Here is an 11,001-nt window from a genome sequence, read left to right on the forward strand (position 1 = left end):
ATGAATTTTGCACAAGTTTGTGGCAGGCACGACTCAATTTTAATACAGGAACTTGGCTTAAGAAAATTCAGGCTCCAAATAGATTGGATTGCTCCTTGAAATTGTCCTCCGGGGAGCGTAGAGCTTGTTATTGAAATTAAAATAGAAAGTCCTGTCTTTGGGGGATGGGTTATAAAGTCGTTCTACCAAATCACTTCTGATGACTTCATAATGCCATTAGCACCTCTGTTTTTTTTTTCCAGCAACATGATATATAATTTCCCAACTAAAGCCACATTTTGCACCAGTTCCATTTGCAAATTGCTACCCGCCGTCCAATCGAAAGTATTTTAAAGTCATTTATTTCGAAATGGTTCTGTGCCTTCTGAGTCCCAGCTGGACTCAGGTGGGCAGAATTTAAAACCCAAAACACGTAAGACAACCGACCTGCCATAAAAAATTCATTTGACTTAAAAACTTCCACAGACGGAGAGTGTACAGGAAAAAAGTGTACGAGAAGTGAACACGAGGAGGGTCGTGGTCGAAATTGATATTAAGTCAGCCGGCGCGTGTCCATTACACGCATTTCAGTTCGAAAGGGAAAGGAAGGTGCAGGTATACGGAAAGGTCTACGAACTAGAGATGGCAGTACCTCAAATTGTCAGTACCTCTAATAATTAGTTTACATATATTTTAGATCATATATTTATCCATTAATCGGCAACAAGTACATGCAAGTTAGTGCAAGCACTTTGGAAGGGTTATCATTTGAGTTGGTTGTCCTGGGCCGCTCACACGATTCCCGAACCCAATCACGATCGCATCTCCAATTAGCGAAAGACGGGGCTAAGGACAATACATATTTCCAGCTAAACTGACAGTTTTAAGTCACGTGCCTCCTTGCGCGCGGCATTTGCAAATCAAATCAGGCAACTGAATTTACTTAGACCGCCGAGAATCGGGCCAAGCCGCGCGGAAATTGTGGTCGGTGGTTCCACTGCCTTCGATGGGGATGCAATGGGATGTAAATGGGAATGGGAACGGGGGATAGGATGTATGTATGTATGAATAGGGTGTATACAGGGTGGTGGAGGAAGCGGAAGTACTGGCATGGTGCCTGGCTGAAAGTGGCCGCCACTCCAAGCCGCACAGTCGAAACCCCCTCGCCTTGGAGCCGCCGCCGCCTCTGGTCGGCGTTTTGTCAAAAGCAGCACGTGAACTATTAAAATCACTTAAGTCCCATTCACGTCACGTTCTCGGCGCGAACCGAAAACTTGCAACCGATTGATATAAGCGATATCTATGAGTGTGGCTGGCTGCCCCAACGGCAGGAGGGAGTGAGATAAATGAACTGACTGGCCAAAAGTTCGATAAAGTTGAGAATTTGCATATTCTCGACTTTAAACTTCCAGCGAATGCCTCGCACTTGATAAATTGCGAATGAGTATAGGTCAAGTTTATATTTTGGGCATAAACGCGCAGCATTGGTATTGATTTTTGTTTGGTATTGAATTCGACAAGTTTGGAAACTGCCATTGAGAAATCAATTCAATATAACAGCGTTTATATCAATATCGCTACAAATGTAACGTTTATTAATATCATGAATCATTTAGGCCACTTTGGTCCACCCTAATGCGCATCCGTGTTGGCAAAAATGTCCTTAGCACTTATGTACAACTTTTATTTGATGCATTACATGTGAATAAAGAACTGTGTGGCCAACGAAACTTGATTAGAATATTTGAATACATTTTGACGCTTCACGAAATTCGCTTTGTGTGTGAGTCCTGCAATGAAAAATTGTGCAAATCTGCATAAAGGCAAAAGCAAACAGCAAAACCAAAGTGAAGCATGAGCAATCTGCAATGAATTGCACAAATGCTATATGCACTATATGCACTATATGTACTATGTGTACAATATGTGCATGATGGTTGGTTTTGGCCAAAATAAATTTGATCAAAGCTGATTATTTACAGAGGGCAGCCAGAGTTGTTGACCCAATTCGGTGGCACAGCCGTGTTTTCGCCGACTCGAATAAATAAACGAGTGTGCACATTATTCTGATTAAGATATCGATGCAATGCCAAAACGGTTTGATTAATTTCAACGTTATTGCTGCTGATTCGAAGGCAATCAAATTTTATTTGATGCGACAGTTTTCAGCCATTTATATATAGTATGAAGTGCATCTTCTGTTTAATTACAGACAAATAAATTTCCATTTCGTGGCGCATGGAGACGATAAACATACTTAGCACTCTGCCTTTTCATTCCTTGATTTTTTATATTTTTTTCGTTATTAATTACTCTGACAGTTTGTGCCTACGCTAATGAGCACCGAAATAGAATGCAGTCCATAACTCGGGCCAAGTTGATGGGAAATTGGAAAATTGGGGAAAACACACAGTGCTCATCCGTTTCTTTCCTCCTTCGGCGAATTTGTGCTTTTGCTCCTTTGCGATTCCACGAGCGACTTTATTTGTCTTTGGGCACCCACACCTTGACATGCACAATTTATGCAAATGATGCTGTGTGTATGGGTGTGTGTGGCTGCTTCCAGGAGGTTGGGGCATGCCCCTCCTTTGGGGGAAAGGGGGCTGGCCGAGAGCAAACATAACCTCATTCTATATCGGGCTTCTTGGCTAATATTGCGCTGGCGGCGCTGCTGTTGTTGTTGTTCCCTCGCTGGCGTTGTATGAAAAATGATTATAAGTGGGTCACAGGATATGCAAATTTTTCTATTTTTACGCTCAGCTTAGTCCGGCACAGTTGCAGCTGTTGCCGCCAGAGGGTGCTGCCAAGATAGATGGAGCCAGTGGGGAGCTGTGGAGCTGTCTGGTTGTAGGATGTGGGTGGTGGTGAGGATGGTGCAGTCTCCTGTTGAGTTATATGCACCGTTGACTACTTGGCAAAAAGACATTTTGCTCTGTGCAAATGCAACGGAAAGTTGGCAAAGAAAATGGCGAAAGTTTTTACACTCTCTTGTGTTTTATAGCCATGTTCCAAAGTGGAGACGCCGTAGAAAGTGTCCACCTTCTGCAACACTTTAAATCACCCAGCAGGCAGCCATGGACTTTAAGCTCAAAGTTGCAGCCAGTCTTTAAGTAATCCGAACAATTAGACATGAAATATTTTACATAAATCTATCAAATCAAAATCGTACATAAACTTTAAAGAAAACAGGCACATCCCATCTTAACGTTAGAAGTAAGCTGGAAATTTGATCAATAATCTATAGATTTCCCATTGGAATAGATGTTGATGAAAATCCTCGTTCTAATAACTTTGCGGCTGCTTCCTGATACATGGTGCAAAGCCCTTGAGCAGTAACTTTTCCCGTAGAATTCAACAACAGCCATAAAATATATGTTTGCACACACACACAAACACATGGACACACGCACACGAACACACACAATGGCAACATCTAATCAAAATTGCGCTTGTGGTGGTGCTGGTGACCATGTGCCCTTTAAACAGGATGAGGACAGGACGAGGATGTGTTTGTTTGTTCTGCTGATGCTCACGGCCATTTGCTCTTTTCTCGTCCACTTCCTCTTCATACAGTGAAAGTTTATTTCATTTTCCAACCCCCCTTCTTCTGTCCCCCTGTCCCCATTTGGTTTATTTTCCAGTATTTTTGGTATACCTTATATCCATGAAATTGTACATGGTGGAAAGCCACGGGTCAGCTGAAGATAAAGTTCGTTAAGTTGGGTATTCTCGGCTCTCAAATTGAAATGTCACAAAAACATTTTCAGGTCACTTGGTCCAGAAGAATCGCACATACGCGAAATACTAAAGAGTTATTCAAATTTGCATTAAAGGAAAGTTTTATCTATATTCCAATGGATCAATCGTTTAAAAAAAACTATTATCCGTTAAGTGCTTAAGTCTCGGACATCCCATCGACATCCACAGAGATGTGAAACATTTATTTTTATGGCAAAATATCCATTATAATAACAACAGCTTACTTCGGCAGGCGGCTGCTTTAAGAAAAGTTGAAAAATCGACCACGGCCCACTGATGACCTATCCGCAAACCCGATTGCAGTCCCAACTCACCCACTTTTCCAACTCCTTTTCAGCATTTTCAGCTTTCCCTGCTCTTAGAGAGAATTTTTAGAGGTTTCTCTGCTGCTTGTTTTTGCTGCTTAGTTTGGCAAAAACACGCAGCGACCATTTTTCATATTTTCATTTATAAATTTATTATAAAGCCAACAGCAACGGCACCGAAGGAGTGAAGTGGGTTTGGGTGGTTTTGGGTGGTTTGGGTGGTTTTGGGTGGTTTGGGTGGTTTCGGGGTGGGCTTAATAGCTCGTTTTGGACTGAGAGGCTCGAGGTTGGAGGTTCGAGGTTCGAGGTTCTGCGGCTTAGAGCCCGGCTACTTTGGCATTTATTTTAAATTATAGTTGGTAGTAATAACTAATGCTCAGCAAACTGCGGAGCACTGCGAACACTGCGAAGCACTGCGGTGCGAAGGGATCAGCTTTCGGTTGCCATGTACATAGAAATTATAGACATTTGGGCCGTAAGTTCGCATTTAGTAGCTACCCTCTAATGACGGGTTTTCTCGAATAGCAGTCGAGCCAGAAAGGAGTTCTCTGACAGCCAGCGCGTTTCGATATGACATGAGGCAGGCGAAAAGTTTGTTTTCTAATTAAATTTACTACAAAATTAATGTAAATTCAACAACTTCCTGCCAGCTCTGCATAATTATGAAAATTCCAATGTACGGCAGCTTTTGTGGAGCAGGAGAATCCTGGGAGCGGACATTTTTCGGTTGCACTAATTGAAAATTCCTCAACTCTGGCACCCATAACTGACAAGCTTTTCAAACACTCCCGAGTGCGAGTACATGCATTCAGTGGCTAAATTGAATTTAACATTAATCGATCGTCCAACTTATGGTAAATGGTAAATGGTAAATGAGTTAATGAAATATGAGTGGGGAAAGCAAGGGGTCAGCCGCAATTCAAAAGCAATCATACGCCCATCACGGAGGCCCCACAAACAAGTTTTGGGCTTTATTATGGTATGGATATGGTGGAGCAGAGTGGCATTGGGGTACGAGGCCACCAGAAACAAACAAAAATTACAATGCTTAATTATGAAAAGTGTTTTTCTCCTTCGGCTGCTTGGTCCTTTGCCGAGCAGCGAGTGGCGCACATGGAACCATGGGTTAATGAGCGAGAATTATAATGAATTATTCCGTGGAACGAACAACCCTTGCGTTCGCATATGGGTCACTCGATGGGATGGGGTTGGGGTTGGGCCGGAGCTCTGGGATCCCCAAGGACTGTTCGAGGGGTGGTTGTAATGGGGCTAATCAAATATTTGACATTCGCCGGAGCCGCGTTTTCTCCATTAAATGTTGCCTAGTTTTATTAACTAAGCGGCGTCCAAAAAGGAAAATTTACTCGTTGGATATTTTGAACTCTGGAATGCAGCATCTATCTTAATTCTGTGAAATAAGGGTTTTCATCAGCGCATTCGATAAATCTCGCAGTTAATATAGATAAAATGTCCTCATTGTGATTAAAAAGGATATATAGTAAATGCGGGCTCTGCTGCGAATGGAAATCTTGGCGCAAAACTGACCAACAAAAACGCGAAGCGAGCTACGCACCCAATAAATATTTATTTGTGTGCCTTGTGGGCCTTCGAGTGTGCGTGTTAATTAAGAATTTGCAGGGCAGACAGACGATTAAATGGGTACGAAAATGCGAACACGACCACGCCCACGCCCGCCCACAGGATGCCACCCTTTTGCCTTCGTCACGCACATGGCAACCATTAGTTTTGTTGTTTAAGCGGAAGATAATCGAATAGATTAATGGTGTGCGTAAAACTAAATACATATTGATTCGCATTGATAAATCAGTTTGCTACACTCCCAGGCTCCAGCTTAGATAGAAAAAATAGTGGAATAGCATAGAAAATTCTAAAGTATCTTGAATGTTGCAACAATAATCCTAGAAATACTTTGCAAATGTTGCCAAATTAGGCTTAAATAGAGCCTGGATTTCCCGCTTAAGTTGGGGTTACTAACCGCAATGAATGGATTGCTAACTGAGCTAGAAAAGTGCATACAAATAATTACAATCACTTTTTGTGTGATAAGGAACCCATTATCAACTCGTTCCCACCGACTGCTTGTGAACTTATTGCATAACTTAATTTTTAAACGGGTTATCGTAGCCTAGCACAACAAACCAGCCGATGTGAGTGGCTTATCTGCGGCAGACTGATGTGTCATCTGAAGTGAACGTCTATACATTATCGTGTATGAAACACTACTGTTTCAGCTCCGTCTACGACTACGACCTCAAAGTCATGGAAGCTCAAACGAGGGGCTTAAGTCCCTGACGGTTGTCACGGCTTAAAAGTGATGATGATGGTGTACAAAAAGAAGAGAGCCACAGCCTGGCTTTCTCAGTGGTTGGGTTTTGTGGGGATGATAACAGATGCTTTGTAATCTTCCCGATGCAGACTATAGGGTATTCTTAAGGGCGAGGCAAGCAGTAATCCTTTGAACACCCATATGGCGTAGTCTATGCACTTCAGCTACTTAGCTTCCAGTAACATCGATATCCTCGTCTGGTTGCTCTTAGGTAGCAAAAGCTCTTTAATAGCCCCAAATTAATGTGAACTCTTGCACTACAGTGCTATTAGCAATCAATTAATAGGTATTCAAATATGAAAACAAGCAAGTCACCCCCTGATTGCGAGATACTCCAAGCTGGTTGATAAGTCTTATCAGTGCTTTTGATTTCGTTTAAGGCGAAACCAAATTTACTACTGAACCAGTTTACTTGCAAACGCCGTGGTGGTGAAATGGTCGGAATTTCGAGGTGCCTTGCCCTCCAGATAGTGGCTCTGATTGCCGGAGCCCATGGAGCCAACATTCTGGGTCTGTTCACCAGCCTGAGTCCGTCGCATTTGGTGATCCAGATGTCGATGGCTCGGATTCTGGCCGAGCAGGGCCACAACATGACTGTCGTGACGGTCCTGAAACCGCCGTCTCTGCACAAGAATATCAATCACATTCTGGTGCCCATGGACGAGGATGCCCTCCAGGCATTCAGCACTCTGGTCGGCGGTATTTCGAAGACGGACAACAGCAATGCGATTGTGTCCATGTTCCGATCGGTCAGGCAGATAAGCGAGGCGTTCTCCAAGATAGGCGATGTGATGAAGCACCAGCTGGTCACAGATCTCTACGAGCACCCGGACAACAAGTTCGATCTGCTCATGGTGGGCTACTTCATGAACAGCTATCAACTGGCCCTGGCCCACAAGCTGAAGGTTCCCGTGGTGGTGGCCGTCTCGAATCCACCATCCTTTTTGGGTTACATGTTGGGAAACCCCTGGGAAGTCTCCTATGTGCCGGCACTGAACATGAACATTGAAAGTGGCCAATCCCCTGGCTTTGGACAACGTGGACTCAACCTGTTGGGCAGCCTGGCCAATCGGCTGTTCATGTTCGTGATCGAGTTGAAGAATACCAAGATCTACAGGTTGGAATCAACATTTTCTTTAACTCGCAGTACCCACTTTACCAAACTTTTACAGAGATATCTATGCAGATGACCCCACTCTGCCCAGCTATCATGACTTGCACAAAAACATTTCGCTCATCTTCTTCGCCTCGCACGGCATCAGCGAAGGACCCATCCGCCCCAATGTGCCAGCTGTGATCGAAGTCGGTGGCATACAAGTCAAGGAGCAACCCGATGCGTTACCACAAAACTTGGAAAAGTTCCTGAGCGAAGCTCCACAAGGAGCTATCTTACTCAGTCTGGGCTCCAACCTGAAGAAGGATCACCTGAAGGCGGACACGGTGCAGAAGATGTTCAATGTGCTCTCGAAGCTGCAGCAGAAGGTGATCTGGAAGTGGGACGACTTGGAGCACGTGCCGGGCAAGTCGGCCAACATACTCTACTCCAAGTGGGTGCCCCAGGACGACGTCCTGGCACATCCGAACATAACGCTCTTCATCACCCACGCGGGAAAGGGCGGCCTGACCGAGGCCCAGTACCATGGAAAACCCATGTTGGCCCTTCCGGTTTTCGGAGATCAGCCCCCCAATGCCGATGTCATGGTGAGGCAGGGCTTTGGAGTAAAGCAAAGCCTGCTCACCCTGGAGGAGGACAGCTTCCTGCAGGGCATTCGAGAGGTCCTCGAGAGCCCCAAGTACGCCACTGCCGTGAAGTCCTTCTCCAATCTCTATCGGGATCGGCCCACGAGTGCGCGGGAGACCCTGATCTACTGGGTGGAGTACGTGATGCGCCACCATGGAGCAGCGCACATCCAGAGTCCTGTGGTGCACATGAGCTACATAGAAGCCAATAACCTGGACGTCTATGCTGTGATCCTCGGCACTATTGTGGCTCTCTGCTTTATTACTAAGTTAGTTTTTGGTTTACTATTTAAAAAACTTGGCCAGAGTTCTAAAAAGGCTAAAGTTAATCAAGAACGTAAGCTCAAAAAGAAACAACGCTAGTATTGCCAGTTATTTATAACAAAAAGCTGCCCAACTCCTGCCATATTGTTACCAAAAAAGCAAGATTAAAAACAAATCTATTATATGCAAACCAATTTTTCATTTCGCTTTAAAACCGGAAACGCACCGGAACTAGTATTTAATAGCATGAATTTGATATTTGCATTTAAATGCAGAGACGGAATATAATGCACTAGTCGCAAAAATATAAGAAAAATGTATAAATTTTATATTCGTTTTTATGGATTTTCATATTTGAACAAATTCTTTTTCATTTCACAGGCACTCTTTGTTTGGCCGCACTGAACTTCAGGGCCACAAGTTGTCACCATTTGGTGTTCGCAAAAGTCATAAAATCATTTAAATAAACAAAACCGCTTTCGGTGAGTGGGAAAGTGGGGAAAATGGGGAAGTGGGGCGGCTGACTGTCTGACCCTCCGGTCCGCAGTTAAGCGCCAGTTTTTCGCGACCCTCTTCCGACTTTTCCAGTGGCGGTCACTTTTTGTTTTTATTTACGGCTTTCACGCTGCTCCGGGGCTCAGTTGGTGGCCAACGCGGTGCTATCTGCGCTGCAACTACTATACGTGCGGCAACATATAAAATTTGCATTAAAATTACTTTGATTGCAAATTGGTCGCCGGCTACAAAAGCAAAAACTGCATTCTGCAAATCCCTGGCTCGTTTTTATGAGCGCTCTTCTTTTTTTGGTTTTTTGCATTCGCAAAATGTATTCTCTGCCGTTTTTGGTCGCGTGCAGCCTATTAAAAAATATGTTTTTGCGTAAAATATTGTATTTTTAAGGATTATTGATTTTATTTGACCACCAGGGCACCAGGGAGTGCCATTTGGCTGGCTCGTTTTGTTTTTACACAACCTTTTAAGCCCATTAGTCGCCCAGTAAAGGGGTATATTGTGGTGGTGAAGAGTATGTAACAGGTGGGAAATAGGAGGTGGACTTTTTAACAGAAGGGGAATAGTTATAAAATAGTATTAAATGCTATAACGAACTCAGATCTGAAAGGATATAATGCAATTTTTAGTTGAAAAGTCTCCAAATGCTGTGATGAATGCAATGTATGAATGTCGATTGAATCAAATTAGCTCAAATGCAAATGCCTGCATTCTATTCGGTGATAGAATGGAAACCGAGCGTATTGTGAAACTATTAAGCATATCTGTAGCCGAAATCAATGGCATATGGCAGCTTTAACTTTGGGCAGCTCGTCAATGCATTTATTCGATACTAGCTATCCCCAAATGAAATGAAGGCCCACGCATGTAACGCCCAAAACCAAACGATGCAATTTTCAATGCATAATTCATTTGCCAACAAATTGATTGGAATGTTTATGCGCTTTCGTAGCATTTCAATTTACGCACAAACAAATTTGAATTACCTACAAAGCCTGCGACCAAACGCATTCGTATTCACATTCGCATTCGTATTTGTATGCGAATTCCCACTCCCTGCCGCTCATGAAAAACAAATGAAATGCAATGCGAAGTGGTTTTTGCGAAAAACAAAGGAATTCAAATCGAATATATCCTGTATGTGGTGCTGTGGTGGTAGCCTCGTTGGGCTTGTCGCCATAATTCACCGCAAAAGTAATTTAAAATCGCAGGACATGCGGCATAATGCAGTTCTATGGCCACTCCCCTCTGCTGAAGGACGACCTTCATCATCTCTGAAGATCGGCGGTGATATCGTAATGGATGTGCGAAAGTTAAGCAATCAACCACAACAAGCCGCTTTCCCACGCAGCGGAAAACTTTGATGAGCCTCATTGAAATTGAATTTCCTACCAAGTGCTCACCGTACAATTTGTGTTTTCCCATCGTTAAATTTCGAGCTCTGAAAGTAATTGCAATTGCACTCCGTTCGGGGAATGCGACCGGGCACGTGCGGGGTGCAAATTGCCGGGGGAACCCCGAAAAAAAAAAATACTGATTGAAACATATCGGTTTCACGGCCCACTCGATTTCGCCCATTCAGTGAAGGGCCAAGGGGTAGATTACGGATTGGATTAGATCGCGGATATCCCGAGGTCTGCGGCGTGAAATTGTCTTCCCTCCGGCTGGATTAATTATGTCTTGACATCTGTGTTTAATGTATTTATTGGAAAATGTTCCCAAATTCCCTTTCTTTCTGCCATAAAGTCGACTTCTTTATAAGAGCATGTTTTTGCCTATCCTCGAGTTGGAAATGTACTGTTTCAGGTCGAGATATGCGGTATAATCTTTGTTAAATATCTTGTATCAAGAAATGCGGTATAATCTTTGATAAATATCTTGTATCATGAAATGCGGTATAAACTTTAATAAATATCTTGTATCAATAAATGCCCAGTATGAACTACATTTGCAAAGCGAAAATGTTTTCATAGCTGACTGGTTTCTTTCTACTGTCTTAACATTTTCTGGCCGACATATTTTGAAAATTAAAAGAAAGGCTAGGAAAATTCTTCCTGACAATTTCAGTCGAGGCAATGAACCGTTTAATAATTGCTA

At 43.4% G+C, this 11,001-nt stretch overlaps 1 protein-coding gene across 1 annotated transcript; it reads left to right on the forward strand.

Annotated features, from left to right (window-relative positions):
• The first annotated feature begins 6,816 nt into the window (after window positions 1-6,816).
• On the forward strand, window positions 6,817-8,688 carry LOC122624594 (UDP-glycosyltransferase UGT5). Its single transcript, XM_043804234.1, has 2 exons — window positions 6,817-7,507; window positions 7,563-8,688. The coding sequence occupies exons 1-2, from the start codon at window positions 6,825-6,827 to the stop codon at window positions 8,491-8,493; spliced, it is 1,614 nt and encodes a 537-aa protein (XP_043660169.1). The 5' UTR covers window positions 6,817-6,824; the 3' UTR covers window positions 8,494-8,688.
• Window positions 8,689-11,001: the final 2,313 nt, after the last annotated feature.

The sequence above is a fragment of the Drosophila teissieri genome, chromosome 2L (genome assembly GCF_016746235.2).
Source record: "Drosophila teissieri strain GT53w chromosome 2L, Prin_Dtei_1.1, whole genome shotgun sequence".
NCBI lineage: Eukaryota > Metazoa > Arthropoda > Insecta > Diptera > Drosophilidae > Drosophila > Drosophila teissieri.

Bases quoted from the DNA above. Each gene is read 5' to 3' on its own strand.
- LOC122624594 (XM_043804234.1), top strand. From the start codon at position 6,825: ATGGTCGGAATTTCGAGGTGCCTTGCCCTCCAGATAGTGGCTCTGATT. The intron at 7,508-7,562 runs GTTGGAATCAAC...AAACTTTTACAG, and splicing joins AAGAATACCAAGATCTACAG to AGATATCTATGCAGATGACC.